Source organism: Melanotaenia boesemani, chromosome 3, assembly GCF_017639745.1.
Source record: "Melanotaenia boesemani isolate fMelBoe1 chromosome 3, fMelBoe1.pri, whole genome shotgun sequence".
Taxonomy (NCBI): Eukaryota; Metazoa; Chordata; class Actinopteri; order Atheriniformes; family Melanotaeniidae; genus Melanotaenia; species Melanotaenia boesemani.
The window spans coordinates 15,517,624-15,533,713 of NC_055684.1; the positions used below are offsets into that span (position 1 = coordinate 15,517,624).

At 39.0% G+C, this 16,090-nt stretch overlaps 1 protein-coding gene across 2 annotated transcripts in view; it reads right to left on the bottom strand.

The window, feature by feature from the left end:
- Window positions 1-1,977: 1,977 nt before the first annotated feature.
- mtss1 (MTSS I-BAR domain containing 1) overlaps window positions 1,978-16,090 on the bottom strand; it is a 75,035-nt gene continuing 60,922 nt past the window's right edge. Inside the window, exons 9-14 of one of the 2 annotated variants that reach the window (XM_041981480.1) lie at window positions 15,900-15,997; window positions 14,588-14,666; window positions 11,959-12,090; window positions 10,759-10,909; window positions 10,275-10,301; window positions 1,978-7,449 (exon numbers count right to left, since the gene is read on the bottom strand). In XM_041981480.1, coding sequence (XP_041837414.1) covers window positions 6,401-7,449; window positions 10,275-10,301; window positions 10,759-10,909; window positions 11,959-12,090; window positions 14,588-14,666; window positions 15,900-15,997 — 1,536 coding nt within the window. In that variant the 3' untranslated portion in view covers window positions 1,978-6,400. The remainder of the gene's footprint in view (window positions 7,450-10,274; window positions 10,302-10,758; window positions 10,910-11,958; window positions 12,091-14,587; window positions 14,667-15,899; window positions 15,998-16,090) is intronic. The other variant, XM_041981482.1, reaches the window with a different exon arrangement.

The following is a 16,090-nucleotide window of genomic DNA, read 5'->3' on the forward strand; positions in this document are numbered from 1 at the left end:
GCAGGATAAGCTGTGTCTGGGGAAAACGATCTCTTTACACCTTTTTAAAAGTGCGTTGAGGGCATTAAATGATGAGTCTTTAGGTTGTAAATGTCTTGATTAATATTATTTTGTAACTTGGAATGTTGATGTACGTTTGTAAATTTATATGTAATTTTATTTTTGGTTTTGATTAACTTGTAACTTGGTTTGCTTCTGTCTTGGCCAGGACACAAAGTAAAGGAGACTCTTAATCTCGATGAGGTTTTTCCTAGTTAAATAAAAAAAAATGTAAAATGGTGGCACAAACATGGCAGCTGTGGACCCATGGCTAGCTGATATAAATTCTAAATAGAATAAAAACATAGAACCATCCATATTTAGGTGAAGTGATTAGATACCAGTAGAAACTCGGTTTTTAATGACACATATTTCTCTGTCCGTGACCTTTGATTTAGTCACATGTTGCACCGTTAAAACCATTTCTGATTTACAGAGTAGTGAAAAGAGTAAAAGGAGGGAAATAAATACAAACACTAAAACCTTATCCAAGTCCCAACTCCGAAATCTTTTTCCTCTTCCATTCGGATTTTGGAAATTCCAATCCTCAACACATTTTTCTACCAAGAGCCTGATGTTGTTATAGTTGCAAACACAAAATCACCAGGAAATGGTTTTCAAACATTTGTCTTTAGTTAGAGGAAACAGAGTCAGATAATGCTCTTGTACTATGATATTTGTACAAATAATGTTACTTAAATACTTGTTAAGGAAACTTGAGATTCAGGCTTTTGTCACTCCATTGCCTAATTAGTGATTTAACCTAACTAACTCATTTATGGGTAAATATATTAATTGCAATTTCCCATAAATAAATAAATGGTATTTTAATTTTGAATCCACTTTTGTTGTAGCATTAGTTCTAGGGAAGCATTTATCTTCTGTTGCTAATAAAGTTGCATAGTGTAAAACAAGATACAGGACAAAGCTGAAGCTTTCCAGCCTACAAGGAATGAGGATCAGACTTAATGTGGCTGAGTGGAAAATGAGATGACAGCAAACATTGTAGTAGGTCACTGTTTTGGTCTGGTTTGCCCCCCGGTGGTGCAGCCTGGAATTGCAGCTGGCGCAACACCAGTGCAACACACACCGATTTGTGCAGAGTCACAGTGATGTGGCCTTTGAGTCACTGAGCCAAGAGACTTTGCCTTCTGCAGTATTTGGGTCAGTATGACTCACCACAGTGAAATCTGCAGTTTATATGTAACAATGACCAAATGCATCATGTGAGGAACCTAACTAACCTGCATACAAGCGCTTGTGTGTCTGCATATATGTGGGGAATTAAAGGGAATAACGTGATCCCTTGAATAAGAACCAGATTCAGGTCTAACTGTGGCAGACAGGAAGAGGGGATTGTGTCAGTGAGTCTCAATTACAAAAATGAAAAAGTGTGTGTATTTGTAATTCAAGTCTTGTGCTTTGCACCTGTTGCCCCCCGAGCATCAGATGACTAAATAAAACAAAGTAGGAAAAAACAAAGGCGAAAGAAAAGATGGACAATCATACAGTGATGAGTCAGTGCTGTGTAACTGGAGAAACTCAGCTGAGTCACTCCTTTAATCTTTAGCCTGCTGCTGTTGAAATTAAAGTCGTTTAACTTTGACATGAATCCTGGGGAGACAAAAGAAAGTCACCTTCCACATCACAGGGATGTAATCATCTTTCACTTATTCCATGACAGTAGTTTGTCATCGCTGTTGCTCACAGAAAGACCACCACATCAAGAAAGATTAGAAATAAGTAAAAGCCAGATTTGACTGAATTTAGCAGTTTTCATTATGTCTAGTTAAATTCAATAACTGTTGTCTTATTAAGAGGAAATTCATAGTTATATTCTTATTACTAACATTTTTATAGATTTCTTTAATACCTTTATATATATATATATATATATATATATATATACACACACACACATATACATACAAACACTAGGCACACCTCTCTGACAGAACTTTTTTTTTTTTTTTTATGTAATACATTCCCTCTCAGTGAACCTGCTTTTCTGCTTCTCACAGATCTGGACTGCCCCTTGAGAAAGTCCCTCTTGGCTTAGAATAATGACCTGATTTATACCCCCTTCAACTTGTGATATTTGAGCTGCAGCCATATTTAAAAGGAGGATGCCGCCTGCAGGATTATTTAGTTGAACAAGCCCCTGATGAGTCAACAGAATTCCCTTTGAGTGACACATGTACGCCGCTTCAATGGAAGGATTCGGCTCAAGGAAATCGGGAATGGAATTCAGCCTAGTTAAGTGGCTCTGTGAGACTTGCAGGAGGGTGAAGGTTGCCCGTGTTTCAGCATGTGTTTGTCAGATGGTAAACAGCTCAGAGATGATCCTGGAGTTAAAACACGACAATGGCGGAGAAGAGTGCGACTTCCTGCTGGCAGGTCTTTTGACACATGGAGAGTTTATCGGGTTCAACGTGCTCCCTGGAGAGGTTTTGTGTGCGCGCCCCACCCTGGCCTAAATTACACCCTGAAGATCATCTGAGGATGTTTAAACAGGGTGTGAGTCAAGATGAGCAGCTGGTTCATCAGCCCATATGAAGCCATCTGATGAGGAATTCTCATCCTGCTGGGCTCTTCCAGAAAGCAGATGTGGTGGGTGGAGACATGCAACAAGACATCCTCAAAACAGAGACGAGGGCAAAAATAGAATTTAAATGTCAAGCGGCAATCATCTATAATTTAGTAAAAAATAGTGCTTCAAATGGTGTGAAAGAAGTTTTAAATCATCTGAATTCCAATAATAACTAATATTAGTGCATTTACAGGCCAAATCTCTGTTCACAGATTTAGTGCAGCCCTCACGAAAGTTGCTATAATATCCATGACTTGCAGAACAGTTTAAGTCAACTTTTTTTTTTTTCCTGTTTTAACCCCCAACTTTTCATATTTCTTCTTCTGCTTTGTCATTGTTTTCTAGGATTAACAAAATATATATAATTCACGTCCTAAAAATACTGTAGCTGTAACACACCCTTTCACACATCTTTATGTTCTAACTACTTGAGTTGCTTTCCTGTATAAAATGTTATACAAATAAAATTGCCTCTACAAAAACAGGAAAAAAAGAAAAAAACTAATTAAAATAAATACCACACAAGAACCAGTTATCATCCTCATTATTATTAATATCATTAATCCCACAGTGGACGATAAAAGATGAACAAATGAGGACTACATTCTGCTGCTCATGTTGTCCACACGTCTGTTCAGTCCTTCACGAGTCAGATCCTCAGACATCAGGAAGTACACTGGGTTTTTCTTCTTGAAGCTTTTCTACAAAAATATGAGCGACGGCAGTGTGTTCACATCGTCACATCAATAAATCAACAAAAATACAATCAGAATATGTGTACGTACATTTTCATATAAAGATTTAGACTTCTCCTCGGAACAGAATCACTAATATATACACACACACACACAATCTGCTGTGGGGCTTAATGGGTCTGTTCAATCCAATAAGTTCTCAGACATACCAGAAAGCAGCTTTCTGTCATCACTAAATATGACATTTATAGAGAGAAAAAAATACAGAGAATCCTAAGATGCGCAAATGTTTCTCTGAGAGCAGAAGCAGCTGCCCAGAGCCTGCACTGCATTTCCCAGCATGCAGCTGCAGCAAGGCTGTAGCCAAATCCCAAACCCCACCAGCAAAGGAAATGTCTAAAATCCACTAACCAGACTAACATTTTACTCATTTGACTGGTTAATTACACTTTCAGTAAGCTTGATTTTCTTTCAACGACTCTGAAGGTCCTTTTCAGTTTGAAAATAATTTGATCTTAAAAGAAATCAGACATTCGAAAAAAGGCAGAGCTGAAACAAAACGGACAGAAACCTGCAGCAGTTCTAGCTAATTAAACGGCTCGGGCAACTTTACAGCTAATTTTAGGCTATATCTTCTCAAACGTCTGTTTCCTGATTTTATTCATCCTAAAGGATGATTAACGTCATTTTGTTTGGAGAAGATTGACTATTTTTAGATGATTTACAGACCATTAGTTTATCTACAAAAAAAAAAAAAAACACTAGACTTTTCAAAGCAGAAACAGAACCAAACAGAACCTATGACCTCGGACTGTTTTCAGGATGCTCTAAAAACTCAACATGGGAAGTCAACAAGCGGCAACACGCGTAGCAACTCCAACAACAGGCGGCAGAGCAGTTTAATGTCCTTGTTTATCCGTGACAATCATACAGAGGTGATGTTGTTTCTTTGAATTTTCAATAGGCTGAACTTGGCGCCATTTTTCTTTGACAGGAAAAGAACATTTCCTGTCTTCTGATTATTGATCCAACCCCGAAAAAAAAAAAAAAAAATCTGACCAGTCTGACCATATAAAATATCTGAGATACGATGTTAAACAGGTAAAAGAATATAAAAGAATTTTTTAGCTCGAGACAGGATGTGAATAAAAGTTTGAAAAATCAAAAGATCTAAATATTTTACACCCCCAACAAAAAAACAGGATCCAAAACAGAACCAGCTATTTTGGATGAACCAAACTATGTACAAATAATTAATTTACTGGTCAAAAACAGCATTTTAAATGTGTCAGAGGAAGTAAATATGCTGAGTCGGAGGTTATTGAAGACTAAACAAAGTTTGAGTGATTCTTCAGTGACTGGCTTGAATTTGAACACCCAAACAAATACCAGGTCTCACAGTTTCTATTCTTCAGCATGTCAAATCCTGAATCTACATGTGATGCTTAAAAATGGAAAAAAGTCCCAGAGTTTTGCCTTTAAATGAAGTAAAGTGTGTGCTAAGAAAGTGTAAATATGTTAAATTTACCTGCTGTCACTAACTGGAGCTGAAATAGTCGGTCAGCCAAAAAGCAAAACAAACTTCACTGAAAAACAGAAAAAAAAATCTAATGTTTTTTTTCTAACTTATAGAATTAAAATAATTTATGATAAAATAACAGGCTGCTGAAAATAATTTGACTTAAACCAAATATCCATCATTTCTTCATAACAAAGCCAAATTTAATAAACAATCTTTAACTTGTGCTATTACAAAACCTTTACCAAGACATGTTGACGTTTTTAAAATAAATCTTTGGAAACAAGTGAGTCAGAGTGCTGAGTTAAAACCCACATGAAGGAAACGGTTTCAAACAGGCTCCCAGAAGGAAACTGAAGTGTCTGCTGCCCCCTGGTGGCAGTACGAGGAGTCAGAAATCTACTATAAACTGATGACATGGATCTGGATGAAGAATCTTTGGAGATCACCAGTGACTGTAAAAACCTTTATAATAATGATGTAAAAACCAAATATTAGCCTAAAATCATTTTGTGGTGGCTATAGTTACTACATTAATCCACCGGCTTACAATGTTTGTTTGCCTCCTGTAAATGCTAAAATTGCCTTCAATCCATTACAGACTTGTTTGTTGAGGAATAGCTCTGCCCGTCATAGCCAGCTATGTTCGTAGCAGTAATATAGTCGGGTTCATTACTCTGCTTCTCCTTAAACGTCAGTGTTTCCTCTTACAGTCGACCATAAATCACCATCTTCTTTCTTCTCTATATATTAACCAGCTAATTACTTAGACCGCACATCAGAAGATATTTAGACCTTTTCTACAACCTGCAGAGGCTCTGTCTGGCATCCTCAGGGCAGAAATAGTCAGCACTTAAAGTGAGTGCAATGAAATTGTGACTTATCGTGTCAAACAGGGTACATGACCTCTGCCATTAGGCAAAACATTCAATCTCCCTAAGTTTCTCCAAAAGCTTGTTCTGTTCAAATATTTACAATCTACAGATCAAGTCAACAATTTGTTCTGAGAATTTGTCTCTGTGTTTTTAACTCTTTGAGATAATCCAGTCTTCAATAATCATTTCAGTTTTCCAAATACCATGGACCGTCGCTGACCCACAGACAGAAAAGTGTTAATGAAAAACTCCACACAACACGGTTCAACCATGTAACACTGGAGTTACTGGACAAATTGATAAACACCACCTTCCTGGAAGTTTAGGCAAACAGCAAATCAAACACATCCAGATGCTAACAGCTTCCTGGTTGGGCCAATTATCATCGTCTGACCAGGGAATGAGTGCCAACTAAAACAATCAACAGCTGTAAGACTGAGTCATGCAAAAACTTTGTTTACAATCAAAATCCAAACACGAACCAAAAAAAAAACAAAAAAACAAAACAACAAAAAGCCTGAAAATGCAAACTAAACAGTCTTAGAAGAAGCTAAATTTTTTTCTTTTCCTTTTCATACTAAAACAGAGCAAATGCTGAATCAGTCTGGTACCTCATTTCAGGGGGTGAAGCTTGTAAATGTAACAATGCAACAGCAGAAAAAGAAAAGTCACTTGTTCAGACTCATTTGTGATTGGTTGGACAGGGCAGGAAAGGGGCAGAGCGATCGTTGGTGATGGTCCTTCTGAGCTTTACTTTTCTAATGAGGGTCAGCATGTCTCCACCTCCACCTTCCCCATCCTGGGTTGGCTGATCGGAGCTCTGATCCTGGCTGGAGGAAGGAGGAGCCTGGTGCAGATGGTTAGTGCTGTGGCCCAGGTTGGCAGGTACTTCCTGGGCAGCGGGAACCTGGAACTGGGCCTGGCGCTGTTGCTGGAATAACCGCTGTTTCTGCTGCTGGCTCAGCTGATCTTCCTCTGGTGGCCGATTCTGATCTTGCAGATGCTGCTGCAGCTGCCTCTGTTGAAACTGTTGCTGTATTTGCAGTTGGTGCCACTGCTGCTGCTGAATGTGGAGCTGCTGGTTGTGCTGCTGCATCTGACTGCGATGCTGGTGGTGGTGGTTCAGTTGCTGGGTGATTTGCTGCTGTTGCAGGTATTGTCTCTGCTGTTGCTGCTTGATGTTGCCCCCCTCTGGAGGCAGGGAGGGTATGGTAGGTACAGGCACCGGGATGGGCATCTGACCTGGGACGAGTTGGTAGTATGGAGACGAAGGAGGAGGCAAAGCACTGAGGCTCTGGGTGGAAGTGCAGAGTTTATTGTGACCTAAACCTCCCACTCCTCCGACAGGGGGCGCTGTGAAAACATTCTCATCGCTGCCACCATTTCCTCCAAGGGCTTTGAGGGGTACCTGTGGGGTGCAGATGGGAATAGGAACCCCACCGCTGATTGTGCCTCTGCGATATGGCGGTTTTGATGAAGGTTTGCGTCTGATGGTTGCTGTGTGAGATGGTAGCTGGCGTACAGGTCCGCCACTTAACTCAGCATCGGCCAATAGGCTGACAGTAGAAGCAGGACGTTTGGACTGAGCAAACTCCCTGTACTGGAATCTTAGGTCGGAGTTCCTCGGGATAGTCGATGACTTGTCAAAGTCCGATTGGCTGTTACCGTGAGACAGTTGATGGAAGGAGATGGAGTCGGCATCCCCGTGAAGCGAGATTGACTCATAGTCCACTGCAGAGAGGAAAAAAGACCATGTTAGTTTTCTGCTCTGCATTCAGTCATTACCCATTTTCACTGTTTTAATCTCATCCGACACTCAGATAACAGAAGCAGAAACAGCACATATATATATGTATAATCAGCAACTCACTGTAGGTATAAAGAGCCAATCAGGGGATGCATCATTTTGGACATGCTCACACACAAATCCAACATAATGGTCCAAATATTAAAATTACAAAGAAACACTTCTACGAAATTATGTGACTGTGCAACATTGTAAAAGTTGTACAGTCTTACAACACAGGATGAGGAACTAAATTATACACATCAAAGTAGATGCTGTTTTAAAGTACATTTTTGTTGCCTAGGATGCTCAAAGACAACACAAGCTCCCACATGTCTGAGAGAAGGAGTGGCCTCGAACCCTTTGGTGATGAGAGCTACTTCAACAAAACTGTTTCACTCATTGAAGTAAGACATTTAACAAAGAAAAATATATTGCAAACTTTCACAGCTTAAAGCTGTACTGGACTGTACATGCATGCAAGGAAGAGATTCTGGTAGCTGTTTATGAACCACTAAAAAGTAAACAAACACTTCTGCTTAGCATTGCTGGAGCAGTCACTATCGGAACTCCGTGTGACATGAGAAACAAACAGTAGATGCATGTAAACCGATATGTTTGGGAGGACAAGATGCAAATCTAAACTTGTTTAAAAAGTTGTATCCAAATCTCAAGATCTGTGGTATAATTTTGTGTTTTGGTCAAAGAAATACAAGATAATGTTAATTTACATATTGTTGAACTAAAATGTTAAACAGCTACAACATTTTACCACAAATGATTTCCAGGGAAGACTCAACCCGGACTACTTTTTGGATACATTTGACAGTATCACAACTACTGCCCACTCATGTTGCTGCACATGTTAAATTAGGCAATCTGTCATAAACTATAGCAGCTCGTTGGAAAAGAAGGATTGAAAAAGCCCCAGATTTCACTTGCACCAATAAAAGCTGGTGAAATGACACGTTTGGAAAGTTTCAGCCAGGATTCAGAACACATAATATCACAAAAACAGCAGTAGTCAAAGTTACCGATGATCTCCCCATGGCCTCAGATAACTGACTACTGTCTACACTTGTGCTGTTAGATCTCTGCAAAAAAATGTTGTGATCAGTGGTGTACTGGGACTCGACTGGGATTAAAGGTACTGCATCAGACCGGTTCAAGTTCTATTTATCTAAGATTCCGCTTTGTTCATATTAAAGATGGCCTTCCCCACACACCAGTCAGTCATGGAGTTCCTCAGGGTTCTGTGCTTGGACTAATACTTTTCGCATTGTACATGCTTCCATTAGATATTATTATTACACAGAAGATACTAAGCTGTGCTTGTTAGATAACAAAGATGTCTGAAAGACAACGGGCTGAATGAATTTTCCCCTTCTAAATTCAAGACAAATTGTTATCTTTGGACCGGAGTGCTTCAGGACGACACACCCTAGCTATGTAATATCTCTGGATAGTATTGGCTTGGCTTCCACACTACAGTGACAGGGAACTGTCCTTTAACTCGTATATAAAACAGTTTTCTAAAACCACCTTCATTCATCTTTATCGTTAACCAACTTTAAAATTCGCTGCACTGGCTCCCCATGCGTTTCAGGATTGATTTTAAGGTTCTTTTAGTAGTTTATAAATGTCTGAATGGTCTTGGGCCTTCTTATTTATCCGATTTGCTTTTAAATTTTGAGCCCTTGCAGACTCTGAGATCCTCTGGTACCAGCCATTAAGTTGTTCTTCAAGTTAAATTAAATTAATTTAAAATGAAAGATCTCATAGCACCATTCTTTCAACAGTGCACTTTGCAGTCCCTCTTATATGGAACCCCGACTCTGTTTTCCAGACAGGGAAGCAGGCATCCTCCTTATCCACACGATTAGGCTTTAAACTTTCCTTGTGGATAAATCTTGTAGTTAGGAGTGGCCTGGGTGACCCTTAGCCATACCTTTAGTTACACTGCTATAGGCTTAGGCTGCTAGAAAATGTTCCACAGCACCACCCTGCACTTCTCTCTTTTTACTTTTCATTTATAAATATATGACATTGTTGTTAATTGTCAATCATTTGTGCTTCTTTTTTCTTTCTCAGCAGGTATTCCTGACTTAGTGCTTGTTAATCTCTGCTCTGCCCTCTCCATCACTAACCAGTCGAACCACATGGCCACCTTTCATGAGTAAGGTTTTTTTTTCCTACCAGACACACCATGCATGCTTAGGATAAAGGATTAGATTAAAAGAGAAGATTTGATGCAATCCATCAGTTTCCTCAGCTAGGCTTTTTTCTTAATTGACTTACATGAACACAGTTATAAACTGGACTAATGTGGATCATGTCATGGATATCTTCTAACTGGGTTATAACTAGAATAAACTGAATTGAATTTGACTGCTCCTTTAAATGTGCACTAAGATTACTTTGTCATGAATTAGTGCAACAGATAAAGTTGAATGGAACTGAATTGTTAAAAAGCTGCAATCACCATGAAATGTTGATTGTTTTCCCTTCATCATGAAAAATACAATTATCACAAATGAGCTCTAAAAGGAAGCCAACGTTGAAAAGGATCAAGAGCAAAACCCATTAATTACAATTTAAACATGTAATGTGAACAAATACTGATAAATACTTAACAAGGAAAGCTGAACATAAATTAACTCGGATGGATGCTGGATGCAGGTGTGATGACATGCAATCAGCCCCTCACTGGGAGGTAAGCAGACAACAGGACAGACAGGCAGATAATCAGACAGGTAGTCAAGAGACCTACCATAGGAGGGAGGATCTCTCCTTACAGCTGGAAGAAAAGGAAGGAAGTTTAACGAAGAAAACAAATCACATCAAAGGAGCACAACAGAAACCCAAACACAAGCTAATACACCAGAAAAAAATGAGAAAATGGCAAAATATTCAGAAGACAGGCAGGTGAACAGTCAGTTTTATCCTAACACCGGAAATATAAAGAAAACACACAAGAATCACATAAAAGATTCAGTCAGAGCGATAACAGAGCAGTTTTCAAAGGTTAGAGCTCCATAAGTGTGCTCATAATATTCCTTCTTTTTAATATTTACTCTCTAGTCAGCCTGAAGTCAGAGAGCAAAATCAGAACTTTGATTTCCATACAGACAATTTCTCTAATTTAAAGTGTCTAAACATCTTCAAAAGAAATCAAATGCACAGTAATGTAATAAAGCACCAGAAGTATTTGTTTGTTTTGGGGTTGTTTTTTTAGGTCGAGTATCAGCGCTCACTGTGTGTGTGTATGGTGTCCTCAGAGCAGGACGGGGTTGTGGTCTGGGTGCTGTAACCACTGGAACAATGTAGAGAGTCCCTGCTGCTCCTCTGAGCGTCCGAATTCAACACGCCCAGGGTCAACGCCAGCTGATCCCGAGCCGAGCAGGACTAAAGGAGAAGGTCCAAAAAGAAACAATAAGTTAAACTTCAAGTGACAGCATCTGCACTTGAGAGACAAAACCAGGACGAAAGATAACAGATGGATAGCTGCTGTCTGGATATTAGCACAAGTTCTCTTTTAGCTGTTTCCCCAAAATTATAACACATCTGTGGTTAATTTTTATTTAACTTGTAATTAAACAAATATTAAAGGAGGTTGCTGAAGCTTTCAACATCATCTGCGAGTCAGTGTGCACTAGTTCACTAAAAACAGGACAGAAGCAGATGATTACTGAAGAGTACAGGGATTTACTCCTAGATCCACCATCTGAGTCACGGTAGCTCTTTAAAGTTACAACCCCGCGCACCGTCCTCACTTCTAACGGTCCCTTGGGTGCCAAAACATGGATCAGCACCTCAAAGGACTAGTCTAACTAACAATCTTTATCCTGGCACAGTGTGAGACTGAGAAACCTTCACACAGCTAAAACATAAAGGCAAAACAGTGAAACTGTTAATGATAAACAAGATGCCTCCCTAAGGAAAGGAGGATGGAGGGATAAGAAAAAGCAAGGAAGAAAGAGACAATTCACTGATAAAAGAAGAGAGAATGACGGATAGAGAATAAATAGGGGTGGGGGGGTTAGAATAATCTGAGGTCTCCTGGTGCCCTCCAATGGATAATGTGTAGTTTTAATCTGCTGCTATCAGATACCATGAAAATATTCAGTAAAACTCCCTCCTCAGTATACTGAAGTACTTTCGCTTAGTACTTTAATAATGCTAAATCATGAAGATTTTAATCTCTTCATTTATATACTATGTTTAGGAATATTTTTTTATTAAAAAGCTTTTTTTGCCTTAAAATGACTTATCTGCAAGTTAATATTTCTCATTATCTTCTCTCAGCTGTGTTTTTAAACCTGTAAGAAAGCAGTTTAATCAGCTAGAGGTTGGTCGTCTAGTTTTATAAACACTGACGTCCCTCTGATGGAACAACTCACACAGTAAAAGGACGCACTGCTGTAATTTCTTAATGACAGATCTTCTACTGTTACCTTCCCAGATGCAGACATGGCTCGAGCACGCTCTCCATGGTGGGCGTAGGTGTTGTGTGGAGGCGCCAACAGGCCGTTCTCCGCCCCGCCACTCCCCCCAGCCGCCAGCTGATTGGTGGAGCCAACAGTATCCTGTCATCAACAAACCGCTCAGTCAATCAGCCTGTATTGTCAAAGCAAATAACAGCTTCATCTGCAGAGCATACAGAGGATAATCCCGTGGAGCCATCATAGAAGTCCCTCATTCAACACGCCAATCCTTTCAATTAACGCTCATTTTACTGTGCAGCAGCTCTGACTGCAGGTACAAAGCAGGCTTGAAGAGGCCAGAAGTGTGTTTTCATATTCTACGCCAGAAGAGCCACCAAAAGTTTTTTAATACGGGCAGAGAAAGAGTAAGCTGTTATCTTAGTTTTTAATAATTACTTTTGAGAAGCATGCAGAATTCCTCGCACTAGTAGGACTTCTACAACAGCTGCTGGCGAACAAACATTTTAAAACAATCACCGATTTGATGACGATGACAAACACAGAAATCTAAATATAACAATCTGACAACATGAAATTTGGTTAATCATTGTAAAAATATCATAATGAACTGCGGTTTTTTAATAAATATATATTTGGTTTATAGATGATAGATCAATAAACATTGCATAATTAATCCACAGCAACACTGACATCACACCACTGATGGCAATAAAGGGCCAACATGGACATATTTCAACAGCAGGAAGGTATTTTGGGGAAATAACAAAAGGAAGATGCGACAGTGGGAATAAGACTGGTTAAGGTTTGTGGGAGATATGATGAGATGATCAAACGTGAGGAGGTGCTGCAAAATCCTCTGTCAAAAGAATAAGATATTTTCTCTACAATAGTTTGGATGATTGTTTTCTTTTAGGTTTCAGGCTGCAAACTGGACAAAAAAATAAAAGGTTGCATCAGACTGTGACATGCTGCTGGTAAATTTCACCATATTTTAAACATTTTACAGGTAGGATAAACCAATATAGAAAGTAACTGAAGGTAATTAGTGATTAAAATTATTAAAGTAAAATATATTTAACTAAAAATAATGATCTCTAGGAAATCAATTTTAATTCAGGAACAGCAGAAGACTGTGCAGCAGTAACCTTTTGCAAGGTTTAACGTACTTAGTCAAATTTGTACTACCTAGATAAGCACAATGAATGAGCAAGACTAAATACACACAACAGATAAGACTGACGTTAGCAAGAAAAAGTACATCAGCACTTAAACAGTGCAGAGTAGTGTGCACATAAAAAAACAAACATTGCTGACTTTATAAAATAGGACCAAGAATTCAGATTAAACAGAGATATGAAGCAAATCCAAACTGACGGGATGAAACTGGAGCTGGATATATGAGGATTGATTGCAAATATTTTGACTGGGTGAAATCAGGGAATCGGATGCAAAGGGTTTTAAACTCAGAGTTATGGACTTGGGATAACACGGTAGCACAGCTGGAGATGCTGAGATGGAATCGGATTTGAGCTGATGGGAGACAAACGGTAAAAAAATAAAAATAAAAAAAACACAGGACGGCACTCGGGTTGGGAGGATGAAGTAGTTGTAGTTATTTCTCACAGTGATCAAATCCCTGCGGCTAACACGGCGGCTCTGAGCGGGATGGTGGCCATAGCCAGTTGCGCAACCATAGCGACCACGGCTGCCCTGACGACCGAGGCGAGAGGGGGAGTTCCCTTCGCTGAGGGACCGCCCGCTTTCATCACAGCCATACAGCAGATAGGGTGAGACGGAGCGCTACACACAGGAGAGGGTTAGACTGGTGTGTGTGTGTGTGTGTGTGTGTGTGTGTTACTGTCAGAAAAAAAGGTTTTTATTTTAAAGAGTCTGACAGAGACAGATTTGTTGGTGGGGGATAGGGTTAGCAGAAGAATGGTGAGCACATGTAGGTGTTGTGGACATCTTTTTGGGTGAAATGCACTTTTTATTAATTAAAAAAAAAAAAAAGAAGATTGAAGCAGTTTTTGTGGAGTTGAAGTTCAAAGCAAACATTTACTGAGTTTAGAATCAAGCAAATGTGATTATCAGTACTGTTCACTATGAAGCCAAAAGTCTGCAGAGACCCTGATAAAACGTCCACATGCAAAGACTGAACATAAGACAAAAAAATGGTCATTCATCTGGTGCTGCAACGGCTTCCACTTATATGGAAAAGCTGCAGCTGCTGCCACCAACTAACTGGCCTCAGATAATCTGCTTCCAATCAGCCACAAGAGCACTGATGGCGCTGATATGAATTAAGGTGTAGGATGATAAGGCCAGGTCTGTCAGCAGGCAGATGTCTAAACTGAGAAAAAAAGCACAGGAAGGACTGTACTGGTTAAATGAAAGAATAAAACTGGTTTTTTTAAACATTGTAAAATAAGATTTAAATATGTTTGTACAATGAAAAGAAAAAATGAGATCCAAACCAGGAAAAAAGCCTCAAATTAAAGGAGACAAGAAGTGAGCAGGGGTGACCACACACTTTTGGCCATGGAGTGAAAATTATGTTCTTACTTGCTGTGTGTTGGTTTTCAGAAGGAAACTTCTGTAAACGTGTGTGTGTGTGTGTGTGTGTGTGTGTGTGTGTTACCTGGATGTGTACTCCATCCACAGCACAGCTAATTGAGTCCAAGGAAGGAACATGTCTCACTGATCCAGACTGGTAGTTGCTGTCAAACCACAAGAACTCTAGGTTATTTATTTTTCTCCAATCCATGGTTTCAGCTATGATCAATAGAAAAAAATGAATCTATTCTTTCTTTCAGAACCTTCTGCTGAACAGAGCTGATTTAAAGCCTGTGAGGCCTTTGGAATAATGTTTTTCTCCATGAATATGACCTAAAATACCTACACATTTTCACTATCGTTCACATTAATCTGAGACAAGTAATCCAACAATAAATATTTTAATATGTAAACCTCTAGATTAAAAAGGGAAACTGGATTAAGATTCTAATGAGAGTGACTTTCCTGTATATTTCAAAGAACATAGTTTCCAAAGTCAAAGCTTCGGAGGGCTGTCATAAAAGAACATCTGAGGAAAAAGTTGTTAGTGCTTAAGAGGCTGAGAATCCCTTTATCCATTGCTTGTACACATAAATTAGCTTTATGTCCTCCAGGCTGATGTCCTTAAAAGATCAACAGTTAAAGTTATAAGTGATATTTCATACTGAATCATCCTATGATATTTTATCCAATTTTCTTGAAGTTAGCTATTTTTGTTTATTTTGGTTAAAAAAAATGGAAAAAAAGAGAAAAACAATATAACCCATCCCAGTTATCCTCAGTCCGGTTTGCAGCAAGATTGGAATTCATACCAAGCCAATACACATAAGAAACTTAAAAGATATAATATAGTCTGAAGGTGGTGAAATTACGTTTTTTAAGCAAAGGCTGTCAGATTGAAGAGTGATCAGACAATTAACCCGATAAGATTGCTCTATCTGTACTTTGGTAATTCAACACTTAGGATGGACATGTTTATTTAACTACATGTACTTGTAGTCTGTATTCATAAAAGGCAAGTTAATTTGTATAGAACAATTCAACGATGGGATGATTCAAGGAGCTTTACAGAGACAATGAAAACATCAGAAAATAAGCATAATTTTTAAATTAAAAACACAAGAGAAAGAAAAATGAAAGAACATTAGATAAAAACAGTATTAAAAACATGATCAAGTTGAAGAAACAGATGCAGATTTGGATTTTTAAATAAAAACTATTGAAATGCAGCAGAGATCAGGTGGGTCTTTAACCTGGATTTAAATAAACTGAGTGTTTCAGCTGATCTGAGGCTTTCTGGGAGTTTGTTCCAGACATGTGGAGCATAGAAGCTGAATGCAGCTTCTCCATGTCTAGCTCTGAGGTAAGTTATAAACCAGTGTCAGCTGTGGAGTCACCTGCTGATGCTGCTCTTTCTGGACAGAGTGTTACTGGGAGAAGCTGGTGGTGTCTGATAGGTGTAGTTGAAATCCGACCCTTTCAGGTCCAAAATCACCTGCAAAAAAAAAAAAAATAATACAGAGTCAAAAAAAGGACAATGGGAACTCCTTTTTCTTACATAATATCATTGCCACTGTCGGTGGATGTA